Source organism: Spironucleus salmonicida, chromosome 2 (assembly GCF_000497125.1).
Source record: "Spironucleus salmonicida strain ATCC 50377 chromosome 2, whole genome shotgun sequence".
In the NCBI taxonomy this organism is placed as follows: domain Eukaryota; phylum Fornicata; order Diplomonadida; family Hexamitidae; genus Spironucleus; species Spironucleus salmonicida.
Genome location: NC_090597.1, coordinates 755,565 through 774,534, shown reverse-complemented (window position 1 = coordinate 774,534; position 18,970 = coordinate 755,565). Strand labels below are relative to the sequence as shown.

The window sequence follows — 18,970 nt, the reverse complement described above, 5'->3', positions numbered from 1 at the left end:
GGAAAATGATAGTCCCTGAATTTCTTCTAAAACAACTAACTGCTCTAAATTATCTCCAAAAAGCTAAATATTTAAATTAACTCAAATCCTTCAAAATCACATCATTTGAACTCTCACGACCTGAAAATCTGTAACTTTCAAGACCGGCAATCCCAAAATTGTAGTAAATTGTTATAACGCCAGCACCAGCAAATCCTGTCTTAGCGGATTCGCGCCGTCGAGAGAAAATTTTGCGCCCTGCAACTAAGCAAAATGCAAGTTCTTTCTCCGCTTGCACAGCTTTTTAGTAAGAATTTTTGATCGAAAACAATATTTGCGTTTCTTGAATAGACGAGAAATGTAAGCCCTGGTCAGATAATAAAGAGATATGGATGGTGTGCAAAAATTGATTTTCGTTTCTAAAAAAATGCGAAAAAATGCACCAGGACTGGTGACTGCAGGTCCAACTCAATCTGTTATATCAGCTGCACAGAATGTACATGAAGATGTGCGGTGTGCAAATCTGGGTTTAGATGGGAAGGCGAAAAATGTACTTCCTGCTATGAAAGCTGCGTATCTAGCTCGGTTTGCACGATTTGCAAGAATGGGGTTTCTATCATAAGCAACTAGTGCGATACATGTGCAGATGAAAAGTGCAATTCCTGCTTAGCTAATAACGATAACTGCACGGTTTGTAAAGATTATTTTTCTGTATAACGTGGTAAATGCTAAAAATAATGCAAAGTAGATGACGGCAGTTGCGATATAAACTAAATCTGCGATAATATATGCAAAAACTGTACTGATAACTGCGCAGTATGCAAGGAAGATAACACTGACTGCAGGGGCTGCGCAGATCAGTTATGTACATGATTTGCTAGAGATACTTTTTAAAGAAAATGTAACTGCTTCAGCTGCGATGATAACGAGAAAGAGCAGTGTTAATAGAACCTGTCAATTAACTGCTGGAGCTGTAAGCTTAAAAACCTATGAAGGTGCGCGACCTGCATTTCTGGGTACGCGATCGACAAGAACCTGGAATGCAGCAACTGCGCGTAAGGCTTTTTATGCTGTGAGGCGTCTGTGCGAAGTGCGATTCCAGATGCGGTACGTGCTCGCAAAACGCTAAAATGTGTGATAGCTGAACTAAAGGCTAAGCGATGAACGTGCATCAGACGTTTGTGCGGATATGTTAACAGACGGGCACGCTTGCATTGGTTGTAAGGCTGTGTAGTGCGGGAGCCGCGGGCAGGTCACGGAATGCAAATGCGGGGATAGCATAAACTGCAGAATTTGCTTAGCTGATGACAGCAACAAGTGCGGGGACTGCTTATACGGCTACAAAATTGAAGATGGTGCGTGCGCTAATTGCGTTGACGGGGCTGTTGAAGTAGGAGCTTTTTGCTTTGCAAGTGCGGAAGAAGGTAATCGTCTGTCTTCTGGGGCAGTATTAGGAATTTCGCTGGCCGTTAAATCGGTCGTGTTGGGTGCTTCTGGTGGAGTTTTCTGGTATCTTAGGAGGGCGAAAATCGCAAAGCGGAAAACAGTAATGAAGTGGAGGTAGTAATGATGAAAGTGAGTTGTTGGATGTAAATATTTATTAATTTAGTGTAGCTGCTTCGGATTTCAGAAATTTGCTTTTTGCGTTTTGGGGGTATGAGACAGATTGTACTTAGAGGATAGAGAAGTCGAAGTTCAGTTAAAAACTATCAAATATATATTGAAATATAGTGGAGGGAATTCATCATTCAGTTTTGGTCAGTATTTTTACTGATTCGTCAATTTGAAATTATATGTTTTACTTATTAGGTTTTACATTACTATTCTTTTAAACTAAATTAGATTTTTTCTTCATTTAAACAGCATATACTACTCCGCCTATAACAATGCCAACTACAGCTATTATGCCAACAACGATTCCGATCATAGATCCATTACTTATTTAGTTGTTTTAGATTACACATGCTCCGTCTACAGGAGGAGCATTATCTTTGCATTAGGTGCACACAGTTTTGCTATCACAGGTGAAGCAATTAGCAGGACACTACTCCCAACTATTACCATTATCTTATACCTTGCAGTAAAATCCAGCGAACTAGCTAATATTTTATTGGCATTAATCTTCTACACACTTTTTATCCAATGTAAACCGTGCATACTTTAAACATTCTGTGCAAGTGTCTGTGTCAGAGCAAACCTTACATAAATCAGGACATTAAATACATATATTCCCAGAATCAAGTTCTTTACAGCTCTTACCCTAAGAACATCCTCTTTTATTTTCGCACTAATCCTTTACGCACTATTAATCATTGGTGAATCTATATCCTGTCAAACACTAATTACATGTGTCAACTACCGAGCATTGCTAGCAATTTGGAGCACATTTCAAACAGCGGTCATCCTATTTCAAGTAGCCAGTTGAGCATCTACTGCAAACCTCTAAAGTCTTGCAGCTATCGCACCCTTCCATGCAGTTAACGCAAGTCGAACCAGTACTCTTAGCATCACAGAACTAGGTAGGTCCGCAGAGGTTATTTGTGTTGCATTCGCTCGGAACGCACTCACCGCCAACCAGATCGTGGTGGTCTTTGCAGAGGCCGCATACATCCTTCGACGAACATGCGCGGCAGTTGGCTTTGCAGAGCGTGCACGTATTAGACTTCATATCAAGTAAATAGCCATCTTTGCAAATTTAGCATTCTTAGTGGCTGGAGCATTTTTTGCAGCTTTCTGGGCAGGGCAGGCATACATCTTTTATTGCTCTATAACCGTCTACACACTCATAGCATTTATTATCTTCACAGTTTATACAGTTTTCTGGGCATTTCTGGCACACTTTATTTATAAAATTATGGTCAGGTAAGCATCGGCTACATGACCATTTACTAGTGCATTCGCTGCAACCTGGGGCGCAGGGCTAACAATTATAGAATCTATCTTTAAAAAATCCCTGGTTGCATTCTTTGCATGCCCACTCCCCAAAACAGATGTTGCAATCCTACACGCATTTAACACACTAACCATCTTTAACTAAGTATCCTGGGATGCAATTGAAGCATCCGCGGCTGCCACAATTTTCACAGTTTTCCTTACATGCCTTGCAGGTATTACTCTCTAAGTAGTATCCATATCGGCATGCTTAACACTTGCCCCGTGAATACGACTGACACTTCCTACAGTTGAATATTTCGCACGCTTGACACATTTGTGGATTTGTTTTGTCAGCGGTTGGGCAAACAGTGCCTTCTGGACAGGTTTTTGTAGGGCAGATGTAGGGATTCATTTAATAAACTCTAGAAACTGTATTTACACTTATATATAGAAATTAATATAAATGATATTATTTGCGTCCTTGTTTTTACTTATAATAACTATTATTATACGAAAGTAAAAATAATAATTTTTAAAGATTATATATTTATATGTAAATGGTACTATCTCAATTTTACCTTTATTAATTAAATAATAAATATATGAAGATAAAAATAACACTAGATCCTCAAAATAATAAATCAGAATTAAAAAGTTTCATGTAATGTTAAATTTTTACGTAAAATACTAACCAGATTATTATTTTATATTAAAATATATATACAATATACTGTATTCAAAGTATCTTATACTAAAATTATTTATTAATATATTGTATTGAGCTATATATTATTGATATGCATCTTCAGTTACAAATCATTGTTTTTATACCCATATAATATACTATAATTTAGTGTATTTAAGGTGCAAAGTTAGTTTCTGCTGTATACTTTTTAAATTACTAAAGGCGTTTCAGCCGATTAAATCTAAAACTTGTATAATAGTATATAAAATCAAAAACTCTTAAAATACCAGCAAAATGCGAAAAAGTTCCACCTGCAATGCAAGACCTGGGATTTCAGTGCGAATACTTGAAGCAGCATGTGCTAAATAAGATGGATGTGTAGAGAAGTGCAGTGAGTCCAATACGGGTCATTTGGGCAGTAGAAGCGTTTTTGAGGTGTGCCTGTGGGAGCTATAATAGAAAAGTATTTAAATATGTTAGAGAGACTTTTTCCTGAAGTATGGAGATATTTGTGTCGCAGGATACAGGAAGATAGCGAATTTGTGCGGTGTATGTACAGATTGGTATCGGTAATTAACTAAATTTGGAGAAAATTAGGTCGAAAGTGGAAATTCTAATCATATAATGTTGATTTGTTCTATGCTAGCCTCGCTGCACACCAGATGATAATTAGCTAAGATGTTAACATCTTGTGACACATCATTAGCAGAGGGCGGAGCATGCATTGGGACTGCTGCAGCGGCCTGCAGAATTGAACCCAAAACAACTGTTTGCAGGCGCATAACCTCTGCTAACCGTCATACATGAGCCAAAGATAAGACTAAATGCTGTTATTATCTCCCTGAATACAAATGTGAAACTAAAAAATGCTAAAAATGTGAAGATGATTCTATCTAGTCAGCACCTTGATGTTTTGTACCAATAGATGTGGCTGACAGCATCCCTGGAGGTTTGGTAGCAAGAATTGTGGTTGCGGGCGCCTTCGGGCCAACCTTACTTTATATGCCGTCAAGAAGGCAGGAACCGATAGCTGTCCTAATATTAACTTCGCAATATAATTTAAATATAATATATTTGGCAAGAAAACATACTATATGCTACTGTAATCATGCGTAGGTGGGGGTTTTCAATCCTAAAAATACATATAATTCCCCATACTTAGGCTCACTATAGTAATCGAAAATATTGCTAATATAATTTTTGAGCATAGCACTGGTTTTAGTAAACTAGCGGTCGATGGCGATTATTTATAAAAATTTATGTACGTATTATATATTATTGTATATACTAAATTTTGAATAAAAATGAAAATACTAAAACTCCTATTACAGCTACACTGCAAAAGCGGATTAATATGTGATACTAGGGTATAACAGATTATATGGTACTTCTTGTTTCATGAATCAAATTAAAATAAAATATAATGGATTAATATCGTCATTTCATAGGTCATGGTTACAAGATGTTGTTATCAGTACTGGGATAGCTGAGAACCTTGCTTTTTTTCTTAAAGTAGATACCCTAGCCGGTAGCCACATAGCTACTATCGACTACTATTCGACCAATAGTTCCTGTGATCATATTGCTGGTTTGCTGCTTTAGAGTGCAAAGTACACTATGAAGCTATTTTGCTCTAGATAATATCCAGAAGCATCTCCGTAGCATGCGCAATCAGACAGACGGAAGGCTCTCATTCACTGGGTGGAGGCCCTCCCATCACGGAGCAAGCAGGTGTGAAGATTACCACATGTGCACAAAGAGAATCGACCTTTGGTGCCACACTTGATATGCCTTCCACCATGATAGAATTCACCTTCCTTGAGCTCCTGACTGCAGTTGAAACATATTTTCCGTCCTTCTTCGCACATTAAAAAAAGCACAGCATGCAGCCTACTAACCTGGTATGCATTTCATCTAATTTTTCAGCTCATAGTTAGTACAGCTCTTCGACACCCTCAGGTAGAATCGTAATTGTTCATGATTTACATCTTGTATGTACCCGTTTTAAAGAATAAACCATTTTCGCATTTATTCCATATCCTCATATCATTTGATCAGGGTTAATAATTATATATGTTGTATCTAGCATATTACTCCTTATTTTGGATGATTCAACATACATAGCGTTCATTATCCGGTGATACTGTATCATTTTAGCATCTATCGCTATTTTCAACGTCACAAAGTGTGAAATTTTGAGAACACTAATATTAGTAGGTATCTCAATTACCTAGCTAAAATGGTTTCCAAGAAGTTCCTGAGTGAATAAAATTGTATATCCAACTGGTGCACACATCATCGGAGATTGAATCCTCTTTACAGAAAAGATAGTAATCCTTGGAATAATTTTAAACGTAATTAGCTTGAAATAATAGCGTGGGAGGCAGGCTGCGCAGATTATCTGTATGTTGATACTATGTTATTGGTGTCAGTATGAATGTCATTTAATATTTACTGATTTGCAAATTAGCAGTATCTAGAGTTATAGCAATTGCAATCGTATTATTCTTGGATTTTACTTTTTAGACAAATATTATATGATCCCATAGACTCATATTAGCAATATTAGCATACTCTGCACGCTTGATCTGGGTTAATATATTACTAAAGGCTTATATAATAGTGACAACATTATTGTAGGAATATAAGTATTCTCTATTATATTATCTTTCACAATCAATTTATGATAGTAGTTACCTGAACACATTGCACGCTATTAACTGCATTTAGCGCAATCTTTATATCCCCAATCTTACACAAGCGCCATGTTATGGTATAAATAGCTCTAAGTACAATTGAGAGAGGACTTATTTAGGATTATTGGCGCATATGTCATTTTATTGTAGCTAATTTTTATATAAGACAAGAAAAACATAATAATTAACTAGCAGTTTCTATATCTAAGATTAGTCTTGATATTCTAATCAATTTACTGGTATATATCAAATTTAAGTCTAGTTTTTATCTAGATGCATGTATTAAATAGCATATTCTAATTCTTCGTGAAATACATTTTTCTAGTATATACCTTACTACTATTAGTTTTAGCTATCATACATGACTATGCTCTATCTATTTTAGATAGTCGATAATTAACATACCTTGATGAATCTCTTCAATGCTTACCCTGTAGCAATTGATTTTGCCTCAGCAGATAATATTTACTTACATTTATCAAAAATGACAAAACTCACCATTATAATATTTAACACGGCATTGACTATTACTGGTACGCCACCTTATCTAAAGACTAGTATTCTCAATTTATCGTAAGTTTATTATTTGATCTGGGTGTATGCCGTCAATATAGTGTAGTATAATTTCCCGCATATAATTGTAATATTACGTTAGACCACATTATGAAATTGCAAAGTTTAGGATCTAGTTAAATATTTATAAACCTAAAATTAGTATCATTCATATAATTATAAATCTGATTAGCAATATATTCTGAAATCTAAATCTAGTATTCGAAACCTTTTTACCAATTTTAGCTAATACATTCCTCACGAATTGTTGTTTTTATCGTTTTAAATATAATAATATCGATCAGTCCCCAAATAATATACAAGGCTACAATAGTAGGTATTATTTCTAGAGATATTTTAGTGGAATCGTTATAAGTTAACTATACATTTTTATAATTGAACCGTTGATATTGGTTACTGTCAGTTGATTGTTTTTTCTTGACGATGAACATATAAACAACAAAACTTCCAATTAGACCAATATTGCCTAGTATTCTGATAACTGCACCAATAATATACCCAAACATCATATGGTGATATGTGAATGTTAAATCCCATTAGTAGGGGAATTATCATGTTTACATTTAGAAATAACCTTGCAAAACTAAGTCACAATCACAAAAGAGTACTAGATCATTTGTGGGTTTCCAAAAACACATAACAATTTTATAATTCGTGTTACGACCCATGAAATAACTAAGCCTTTCGGACACTGATAAATGCTGTCTTACTCTTTTTGGATGGTTACTTACTTCTCTATCTTGTAATATTCTTTGTTAATATTTTGCTTATTATATTTTATCGTCTATAAGTTAAATATGCTACGATTCAGGCTAAAATTAACCATATTTTATTTTATGCCATTATATTATTTTATGTTTTAAATTTTAAATTTATTTTATTTGTTATTTAAGGAAATAAGTATTATCTTTTATTAAAGATATATGGTTAACTATCAGTTATCGTACTTTCATTTTAATAATTATATTTTTGCTATATTATTTTAGTTCTTATTCAATTTATTTTCATAGCGTTTCTCGCTTTATCAAGTGTTTCTAAATATTATAGTTTCATCTATTGGTATGAAAAATGAGTTAAATAGATAAAACGCAATATTGAATTTAAAAGTTAATACCCTCGAATTGTTTTTAATGCGGCGGGTCATTCAAACACAATCTCATACGTGTCATATTTCTCACGACCCGCTGTAGCCTAAACGAACTTTGAAATGAAGTTTTTAAGTATAATAAAACAGTCTTACAAAATAATTTTAAAATCATGCAAAACATAAATTTCTGTAGCAGCAAAAGGTACAAGAGAAAAGTGATGTGTACCTTTTGGTTTTGTTAAAATAAATTATTCATAGTTGTTTTATTAAACTGAAATTGATCATGGACTTTTTGCTTCTCTCTGTTCGATTTCCTACTATGTGGTTGTACGGTTTCAGCTATTAATTAAAACTTATAGCTATTTACTAATTGTTTTCATAAAATATACTAAATAATAATTACGCAAATCGGTAAATATAATATGATAATTTAGAGGTATTATATAATTATTCTGTGTCATTTGTACTAAACTATTTTGTGCTCAATTATGTATTAATACAATTAATACTTAAAATTCAATGTAAAGCCAAAGCCTACTTAATTCGTATAAAATTCATCTAAGTAAGCAAGTTACATCCAGATGTACAGGAAATCAGCGGGAAATATATTTTGTGCTCATTGAATTTCTGATAATATTTGAAATTTATATCTTAAGTAATTTATGCTTTCTTAATGGATATAATCTAGCTATTTATTAAATTGTTGGAAAATTGACAGTTTAACTCGTTTTGTTAAGTACTGCTATTAATGATAGTAAAATTATAACCAAGTTCCAGAAATTATTCAATCAACATATATACAATTAGTTCATTATTTAGAATTCACAGAAATATATTATAATAAATAAGATAACTATAACCAATTGTTAAGTTATCATATGTATATAATAATTATAAAACTAAATGACAAATTATATTTTCTAAAATTAATGTTAGTTACATATTAAGTAACAATTTATTAAATAAAACTCTCTTAACCTGGAATAGATTATTACATAGATGCAGGCTAATTTATGAAGTTTCTGTAATAATTAAGTATCTATAAATACAATCATTTATATTAATATAATCTATGTTTGCATGAGTATATCAAATTTGTGTTTTAACAATTATATATTACTACTATAAATTAATATTACTGTTTTTTAAAAACTAAAATCCATATCATCATTTACATCAAGTTTAATATAATATTTCGAAGTTCTATTTTCAGAAAATGACCGAAACTGGTACATGCTCAAATGCCGTCCTCAACTGCAACGCTGGATATTTTTGCCCTGCAGAAGATTCAACGACCGTAAATTGTGAGCCATGCTCTGAAGATATGGAATATGGTTAAAGTTGTTACTGCTAAGACAGCAAACCCATAGACAACTGCCAAGAATGTACTGACAAAAAATGCTCTACATGCGTGCGTAATACATTTTTATAAAATAACAAATGTGAAAACTGTCCTTTTTTCTGCGATACCTGTGCAGACCCCAATTCTTGCATTACGTGCTCCAATGGCTACAAAATGAATCCAGATACCAAACTTTGTGAAACAACCTGTCAAAACTCAGATACATGCGCCGCCAGCAACCAAGGTTTCTGTAATCCAGCTACACTAACGTGTTAATATTGCATTCATAATTGCGTGTTATGCTCTTCAACAACAATTTGCGATTTCTGCGAGCCTAATGAATTTGTCACTACAGTAGAAGGATAATGTACTAAGAAATGTGAAAATATTGATAACGGAAATTACTGTGAAAATGGTGTTCCAAAGCTTTGCGTTACAGACCTGACGTCAGAATGCAAATGTGGCAATGCCTCCTAGTGTGCCTCTTGTAATAAATCTTAGGACTAGTGCGAAACCTGTTTGCCGCATTGGAAATTAAACGAAGCTGGCGAATGTGCAGATTGCGAGGATGGATTTTCGCTTGTAAACAAAAATTGCGTACTCTGCACATCAACCTAAACTACCGCCTGCACATGTTCAACCGCCAAAAACTGCCAGGCATGCGATGCTAATATGAGTAAATGCAAAACATGCATCGGCAATTTTGACCCCTCCGGACCCATCCCTTGCTCGAAATGCAAGGACAAATTCTTCGAGGACACTTCTAAAACCCCACACGAGTGTGTAACCTGCCATGCGCCCTGCACAACCTGCTCTTCAAGCTCCAATTGCACAGCTTGTGCTGATGGATTTTCGCTCGAATCAAATTACTGCGTATCCTGCGCAGACGAAAACTGCAATACCTGTCCATCTCAAATAAGCACCTGCACGGCGTGCAAAGATGGATTTTCGGTATAAAGTGGTAAATGCGTAAAACATTGCACCGCCATTGCTGAATGCGAGTTCAACCAAATCTGCGACAAAATCTGCAAAACCTGCTCTGACAACTGCGCCACGTGCAAGGAGACTGTTGAAAAATGCACGACCTGCAAATCTGGCTTTATCATCGAAAACTAAAAATGTATTGCCTGTCCCAGCGGCTGCGCGAACTGCGCGGATGACAAAAATATTTGTAAAGTTTGCAATAACAGTTTTTTCGCCAAAGAAGGAACCTGTACTGCTTGTGATGGAAACAAAACGGAAAAGTGCACGTGCGGGAATGCAGAAAATTGTGCTACCTGCGATTCTTCCGATTCAGCAAAGTGCGGAAACTGCATCACTGGCTATGAAAAGGCTAAAGACGAAACTTGCGCGATCTGCGCCGACGGCTATTTGATGGTCGGAATGGTGTGCACGAAATGCAATAATAATTGCGCTACGTGCTCGAAAAGCGTTGAAAAGTGCGATACATGCGCCAGTTCGTACACAATGAGCATCAACTAGACGTGCGAGAAGGATTGCACGGGTGAAATGGATGATGGAAATGTTTGTACGGCCGATAATGTTGTGGAATGTGGAGGTAATGATCAGATAACTGCGTGCAAATGTAAAGATGCTGCAAACTGCTTCAAATGCGATAGTTCGGATAAGGAAAAATGCGAGTCCTGCATGGCAGGCTACAAATTTGTGAATTAACAGTGCGATGGCTGCGCGGATGGGTACACTGCTGTTGGAAAGTTGTGCATATTATAGGACGAGACGCTCAGTACCAACCTCTCTAGCGGTGCAGTTGCAGGCATTGTTATCGCGGTTCTGGTTGTGGTGGGAGGAGTCGCCGGTGGTGTTTTCTGGTACATGAAGAAGACCAAGGTTAATTAGGAAATAGAGAAGTAGAATTTTAGCAGGTAGTGATAATTTACTTGGTATCAGGGTTTATGGGCAGTAAGGTGGAGATTCGAGTGGAAAGTATTCTATCGTTTCAATACGAGGGAGCATCATCTATGGTAAGTTGAACTCTCCATTAATTCTTTCAGCAAAGGTAACATCTTCTACATTAAATTACTCATAGTCATTTACTTATTCATTGACCAAAGCATTTGAGTCTAATTAATTAATTTTAGTAATTATGTCATTAAACTATCTAATTCTTTCCTATGAGATGATTCATTAAGCCCTATCGTTTACATTGTTGATCATCTCATTGTACTTTTATGTTTTAGTTTTTAATAATTTAATCTATTTGTTTTTATATACAGATGAGATTTATTTTTCTAGTATGAGTGATATTTAATTATTGTTCTACTTTATTTAATCTTTTAAAATAGATATATGTTTGTAATCTTTTTAATATTTATTCTCTTAACCTATTTTAATTTTATCTGATTGTTATTACGATCTGATCTTTCTAATCTTACTAATATTTTGTTTCAATAGTTTAGTTTAAGAATCATTTAAATCATCCTATGATATTTCAAATAGCTTATTTTTCAATAATTTAATATGATGAAGCTATAACTTTTATTGCTATTATTTTTAGTAGTACTCTTAAAGAGATAACTCCCTCTTGAAGTATTGTTATATAACTTGCTACAATTTTTGTAGAATACCTTTAGTGTTTGATTATACAAACGCTGTGTGGTTGTGTTCCATTTTATAAACATAAAAATAGTGTTTTCAAGAATTACTATTTTATGTATTTACTTTCTTGAATGTGACATCTTAATTATGCTCTATAAAGAATGAAGTCAAATTTGATATTGAGAAGTTATCCCATGTTGTTGAGCTTGTTGACATCTTACTCTATGAGCTTATCTGATTAAAAACACATCTAGTTTGTCTCATAGGATGCTTAATTCGAATTCTGACCTAACGCTACCCGGCCCTCTTACAATCTCTAGAACGATCGCTTTCCACCCTGGCCGGTTGAAATGTTATTTTGTTAAGTTATTCTGTTTCTATTTTATAATTTAATCTCTATGTTTGTTGATCATTTATTAGTCAAATTTGCCTTTGATCGTATTCATATAATGGGGTAGTAAGTAATACGTTCTAAAAGTATGGTTCAGTCGATTTCGGTTAAAAAAAACGGCAAGTCATGGTTATGATCACAACACGGTCATAAAAAATGACTTTGACGGTTTTAAACTAGAGACTACGGGTTCATGCTGTTAGTACTAGTTACTTAATTCTAGAATAATAAATTATTGAAAAATTAAATCTTAATAATAGAAACTAGCTTATTAAAGTGAATATAATAATATCTGAAGCACGATTATTATATATTACTTAAATTATATATTATAATATATTTTAGTTATGTAATTTATTAATTAAATATGAAATTAAATGGTTTATGATAATGATTTAATTATTTATTAACCAAAACAAACTATTTTTACAATTATCTAAATTAAAAATAATAGTAATTTCCATTTCCTTAAAAGGACATTTATTGTACTTATTTAGTGTAGAACAAATATTGTTGAATGAGGATTATAATAACTAATATTTGTAACGTATTGATATAAATTTTAAATTGTAAGTTATCAAGATAGTTGCTGTTATGATTTACAAATATTAATATATTAACATTAAAACAGATGAATGTTTGAAATAAATGTTACTGTTTGATAATATTTAATGATAATACATATTTGGTATAAGTAATCTCACATAATATATATTCGATTTAAATATAATAATAAATCTACCATTCATCGAATAAGCTTTGACTGCAAAGTATATGCTTAAATTCTAACGATATATTTGTAATACTTATATATTTTATTAAAATTTATCATCATATAAAATGATTGACTACAAATAAAAATTATTTCAAATATAAAGAAATCTACACTTCTATGAAATTCATATTTGGTCATAAACATCTTAAAATTATAGTTAAAACCTAAACAGCATACATACCTCGATTCAATAGAGAACTAAATTGTAAATTTTAAAAATTTTACATTATTAAATTTAAATATTAAAATATATTTGTATACACATAATAATCGTATGATATCTTGATTCTATTATCGGTTTAGGTATAAATATTGCTTTTAATAATATATATTGTTCTTATATTTTATATATATTTATATAAAATAACTTATTATTAAAAATCACTATAGAGAAATAATAATATAATAAACATAATAAATAAATAAAAATATAAAATAATAGTTATATTTATATATTTAATACATAATATTATTACATAATATTGATAACAACTCATGATTAATAATAAATAAATAAATAAAATATATGACAAGCATTATTGTAATGAAATATATTTATTACTTATAATTTTACGTATTATTTGACTTTTAAAAAATATAAAAATTAACAGTATATTAAGTTATCATCGATATAAATCAAGAACTATTTTTTACTGTTTTTATTATTTTATAATATTAATTTTAGAGTAGTTAATCCACATTAACCGCTTATTACAAAAAAGCGAAACTATTTAATCCTAATTATTTATGAATTAAAGCACTTATCGTAAAATTTCATTAACTAAAAATGTCCGGAACCTGTACTGATAGCCAAAATAATTGCAATGAAGGCAATTATTGCCCAACAGGAACCGGTACCGCTGAAGCAGTCTGCATTAAGTGCACTGAAGGTTGCCTTACTTGCTCAGGTACCACCTTAGAAGATACAATGTGCGCCACTTGCGCAGACGGCTAATTTCTTGATGGAATAAAATGTTCATCCTGTGACTCCAAATGTAAAGTCTGTAGCACTACTGCAACCACCTGTTCTGTCTGTGAAAACGATAACTTTTTAGAGGATAATACATGCAAGACATGTACTGCCAATCAGATGAAGCCCTGCGTGTGCACAGCCGCCGTTAATTGCACCACCTGCGCCAGCGATAAGACGAAGTGTGCCACCTGCAACGGAAACTACAATTAAGATGCCGTCACACCCTGCTCTACCTGTAAAACCGGCTTTTTTGAGAGCACCACCGCTCCAAAAACCTGCACAGCATGTCCTGCCACCTGCCTCACCTGTACGTCTGCCACCGAATGCAAGACCTGCGCCAATGGCAACGTTTTGACCGGTTCCACTTGCGCCCCTTGCGAAATTGCTCAGATGAAGCCCTGTGTATGCACGGGTGCTGCGAATTGCGCCACCTGCGTCACCGACAACACGAAATGCGCCACCTGCATCGGAAACTACAACCCAGCTGCTGACACACCCTGCTTGACCTGCAAGCCAACATTTTTCGAGGACACAACGACGGACCCGAAAACCTGCATAGCCTGCTCAGTGAACTGCATAACCTGCTCGTCTGACACCAACTGTACCGTTTGCGATTCCGGCTTCTTTGTTGAGGCTAACAAGTGCGAGAAGTGCACAGACTTGAACTGCATGACCTGCCAAGCCGGAAAGGACGTCTGCACCGCCTGCACAACCGGATTTACCGTGGCAGGCGACAAATGCGTCAAAAACTGCTCAACAGATTCCGAATGCGCCTCTTCTGAAATTTGTCAAACGACCTGCAAAACCTGTACTAATAACTGCGCTACCTGCGAGAATATGCTTAACAAGTGCAAAAGCTGCCTTCCAGGCTTCATTTTGGAAGGAACTTCCTGCGCTAATTGCGGCGATAACTGCGCCAATTGCGATGGGGATAAAGCAGTCTGCCAGTTGTGCAAGCCTAACTTTTTCCTCTAGGCTGGTGCTTGTACAGCCTGCGCTGGCAACACCGTTGAGCAGTGCGAGTGCGATTTAGCCGTAAACTGCGCAACCTGTGAGACCGCGGACACGAAAAAATGCGAAAATTGCCTCACTGGGTACAAGAAGTCTGATTTGGGTTCTTGTGACGAGTGCTTGGAAGGCTTTTTCATGAGCTAAAATATGTGCTCCAAATGCAACGAAGTATGCAAGAGCTGCTCACGTAACGGCGAAAGGTGCGATACTTGTGCTACTGGGCACACGATGAGCATAAACCAGACATGCGAAAAAGACTGTAAAGATGCTGGTACTGATGGCATGGTCTGCGTAGGGGATTAAATAGTGGCGTGTGGGAGTGATAGTTAGACCGTCGCATGCAAATGCTAAAGTGCGTTAAACTGCTTCAAATGCAGCGGGACTGATAGCACAAAATGCGATTCTTGCATTCCAGGATACTAGCTTGCGGACGAGGTCTGCACTGGGTGCACTGAGGGAGCTGAAGCTGTTGGTGCGTTCTGCTTTATCTCTGGTAATAAGTCTAAAAATAACCTTTCCGGTGGAGCTATTGCCGGCATTGTAATTGCAGTTTTGATTGTTGCTGGTGCGATAGGTGGCGGGGTATTCTGGTTTATGAGGCAGAAAAAGAAGACATCGGTGTCTGTTGAAGGGTCTGCTGGCATACAGGAATGAGATATTTTATTGGTAGCGTTTATAGATGTGTAAGATGGTTGGTCCTACTGGTACTAAAATTAATTAGATTAGAATTGTTTACCTGTGGCCATGCAATTTGTGAATGGTCCTGCTGCAGATGGGAGACTTCCCCTCAAAAGGCACAAGAAATTGATTCATAACAAGGAATGTTAAGTGGAAAATTGTTTACTATATTGTGAACATTATCAGCTTAGGCGTGTTAATAAAACTGGTTTTAAAGTTAAAACATTGTTGTACATTTATCTCAAATAGATTTTAAATTTTTATGTTACCTTTAAATAAACATAGCATCGCTGTAATCACACTTACTCTACCATAAATTTAATAATATTTCTTAATTACATAATTAAATAAATATCATCCTTAACTGGATATAGATTTACATAACTAAAATTTCGTTAATAAATTTAGAAGAATCTTTATATTATATCTTGTTAAATACAATGAACAAGTTATTCCAAAATAACATTATATTGTATCTAAACAGCAGTAAATATAAACTCTCAATTGAAGATATATACAAACTTTATTCCATCTTAAAGTTTAGTCGGTGCAACTAGAAATACTGATAATGCAGCATTCAGCAAGTACTAATGAAGATAGGCTCTTATTTTTGCAAGCAACAGAGTCGTCTGACTAACCCGCTTTATTCGTAGCTTGTTTCGCCATTCATTTTAAAACTATATATTGGATACTATATGAAAAATAATAGCATTTTGTAAATAGAAGTGTTTTCTAAAATTCTTAATACTAGGATATTGTCCATATCGACTAGCCACTAGTACGACATAGTAGAGTACTGTATACAGGGAGGTAAAGTATAATAGTAAAAAATTTATACAGCTGGTGCGTACTTAGTATAGCAGTTAAGCTTTATCGTGTTGCCTGTAATGATTTAGCTCACGATATCCAGTGACATTTTACTTATTCATAGTATAGAGTATAAATTTCGAAGAATAAAATATTATTATGCTGCAAAAATAGGTCTGAACGGTCCTTAAGGCCCCTAGGCTATATGACAACTTTCTTGGTTCCCACAATAACCATCATTCCCACAAGATGGTTGAATGCGAATATTTCCATCACAAGTTATTACCTTGTGGGCGCATCTAGCTCACAAAAAATCACTACCAACCCGTCCAAGCCTAAAACGCTGGAAAACATTCCAAGAAAAACTTCACAGTTCACCGTATGCCCACAAAAACACTCCACACAAAACCCCACTCAAACACTGATAACAAAAAACACACAACTGCTCAACTCCCGGTTCCTATTTTCACGTAACGCCCTTCACGGCTATTTACCTGCCCGTTAAATATACTTACCCCATCTACACCTAAAAACACATCCAGCGATGCCTTATCGATGCCATTGCCACCTGAAGCATATCCCATTAACTACATTTGCAGAGTCATGCGCAATTTCTTACCGCGTTCCGAGGTCTGGTCGCACTGACTGAAGCAAAGCTGATAACCAGGAAAATTATCAAAACGCCCAATCAGTATCATATACATAACACCTGCAAAACCTCCACCCTGCGGTATCATGTCAAAAACCTGAAGTGAAATCATTGAAACGTACGCAGACGAAATACCAGCGGCCAAATGCTGTCCACGTCGCATTTGAAGCTGCCGGCACCGACGGCAACCAAAATGACACCAATGGAACCAAATTTTAATCTGCAAAAACACAAATTCTGATAATTCTGCAACTATCGCTTCTTCGAGATAATCTTGCATATACTGCGGTACAGTCAGTATTGTATCACTTTTCAGCGAATTGCACATCTATTCATTTATTTTGTCGGTATAGCTATATTTGTATCTGTTCCGGTAGGCCATGTAGCTGGTGTGACAAATATAGGATAGTTATGGAACTTTGTTGATATGTGACCTCATTGAAATAGAATATTTTTGGATGGGTGTGGTGGGATTCTTGTGTGGAAGAAGCACGTCCAGGAAAAATGTTATTATAATGATGTAGATAATTGCAGCAGAAGGTCCATAAGTTTGCTACCTTCTTTCAATTGATGAAAGAATGCAAATATTAGAGATGATGGTAGACTCGTAATTAATGAGCGACAACGATAGGCTAATTTTATATACTTATTATTTCATATTCGTTTAATACCCCAGTATGAATTAAATTAGTCCTAAACTATCATGTGTAGTGCGTAATTGGTATTAGAATATCAGCAATTATTCTGCTTTGAGTTAGATATAGACTGAAAACGTGTTAGCAAGATGGAGGATTATCCCAAGCGGTTACATGCGCATCCCATAGACTAATATAGCTAGAAGATGCAGTAAATATTATCATCACTTGATGGTGGTATATGGCTCCTACTAATTTTCATCAAAATTTAATAATAATCTCGTCATACAACATATTGGTATATAGTATACCAGGTATCAAAGAATAATATTTTAAAATATTTTCAGTGCTAATATATAGTCTAAAATGGAATTACAGTATCATCCAGTCACACAAAGGGTTCCACAGAAGAATAAACTGTAACTCCTTCGGGTGGAGCTATTAAAGAGTGGATAATAAATGCAATTAACTGATAAGATATAGCTTATTTTGGAACGGATAGTTTAAAAATCAATGGTAAATATCAAGTATTTTACCAAAATTATGACTATTGGTACACATCTTAATAGTTAATCGTAAGGAATGAAGATCCAACGAAAGTACTATGTATCCACCAACCGAAGCATTTAACATAACTAACATTACAAAAACTTGTCGTTTAACATTAAAGAGTAGATAAATTATATACAAAATATGTTGCGTGATGAGAATAAAATAAAAACAAAATTAGATAAATTTACGTAAATACAAATTAATAATTAGAATATCTGTATAATGTTGTTACAAAGTGCTTAGTTTTCGTTGCTGTATGGATTTTATAAAAGTAAAATATTTAGAGGCAAATGGCCATACTGCAGTAAAAACTTACTGATTTAACGCCCTAGAATAGTCTAAAACTAAAATCGCGTGAATAAGTTGGCTAGAACCATTTTAACCACTATGAAATGGTAAAACTGAATATAAGGATATCTTATTCCCTTTTACACCTAATAATTGCATCTACTACTATTTTATCATAATTTTACCACTCAGCCCCAAGTAATATTTTTACTACAAGACCATTTAACATTTAACGACTCATGAACCCTTTTAGGGCTGTTACAACAATTTTTCAAATCAAACCCTGCAAAATACCATTTTCAGCCTCCATACTAACTCTCAAGCTACACAATTGAAGCCACATTCTCACCGATTCCTCAAGAGTTTCTACCCTACCCTAAACTAGATTTTGCATGACAATATCATGTGAATACTGCAAT

General features: G+C 34.6%; 4 protein-coding genes and 1 pseudogene across 4 annotated transcripts; 4 read left to right on the top strand and 1 right to left on the bottom strand. All coding sequences in view use genetic code 6, as the record gives it.

Moving 5' to 3' along the window:
• The first annotated feature begins 5 nt into the window (after positions 1–5).
• SS50377_21622 (Cysteine-rich membrane protein 2) lies at positions 6–1,549 on the top strand (annotated as a pseudogene).
• A 174-nt stretch (positions 1,550–1,723) lies between these two features.
• Positions 1,724–3,265, bottom strand: SS50377_21621 (Cysteine-rich membrane protein 2; the record flags this gene model as incomplete). The annotated part of the gene is made up of 1 exon (XM_067905534.1): positions 1,724–3,265. The coding sequence occupies one exon, from the start codon at positions 3,263–3,265 to the stop codon at positions 1,724–1,726; it is 1,542 nt and encodes a 513-aa protein (XP_067766851.1).
• Positions 3,266–3,832: 567 nt separating this feature from the next.
• On the top strand, positions 3,833–4,204 carry SS50377_21620 (uncharacterized protein; the record flags this gene model as incomplete). The annotated part of the gene is made up of 1 exon (XM_067905533.1): positions 3,833–4,204. The coding sequence occupies one exon, from the start codon at positions 3,833–3,835 to the stop codon at positions 4,202–4,204; it is 372 nt and encodes a 123-aa protein (XP_067766850.1).
• A 4,906-nt stretch (positions 4,205–9,110) lies between these two features.
• SS50377_21619 (Cysteine-rich membrane protein 2) lies at positions 9,111–11,126 on the top strand (the record flags this gene model as incomplete). Its single annotated transcript, XM_067905532.1, has 1 exon — positions 9,111–11,126. One exon carries the CDS (start codon positions 9,111–9,113, stop codon positions 11,124–11,126), a length of 2,016 nt encoding a protein of 671 aa, XP_067766849.1.
• Positions 11,127–13,745: 2,619 nt separating this feature from the next.
• On the top strand, positions 13,746–15,596 carry SS50377_21618 (Cysteine-rich membrane protein 2; the record flags this gene model as incomplete). Its single annotated transcript, XM_067905531.1, has 1 exon — positions 13,746–15,596. One exon carries the CDS (start codon positions 13,746–13,748, stop codon positions 15,594–15,596), a length of 1,851 nt encoding a protein of 616 aa, XP_067766848.1.
• Positions 15,597–18,970: the final 3,374 nt, after the last annotated feature.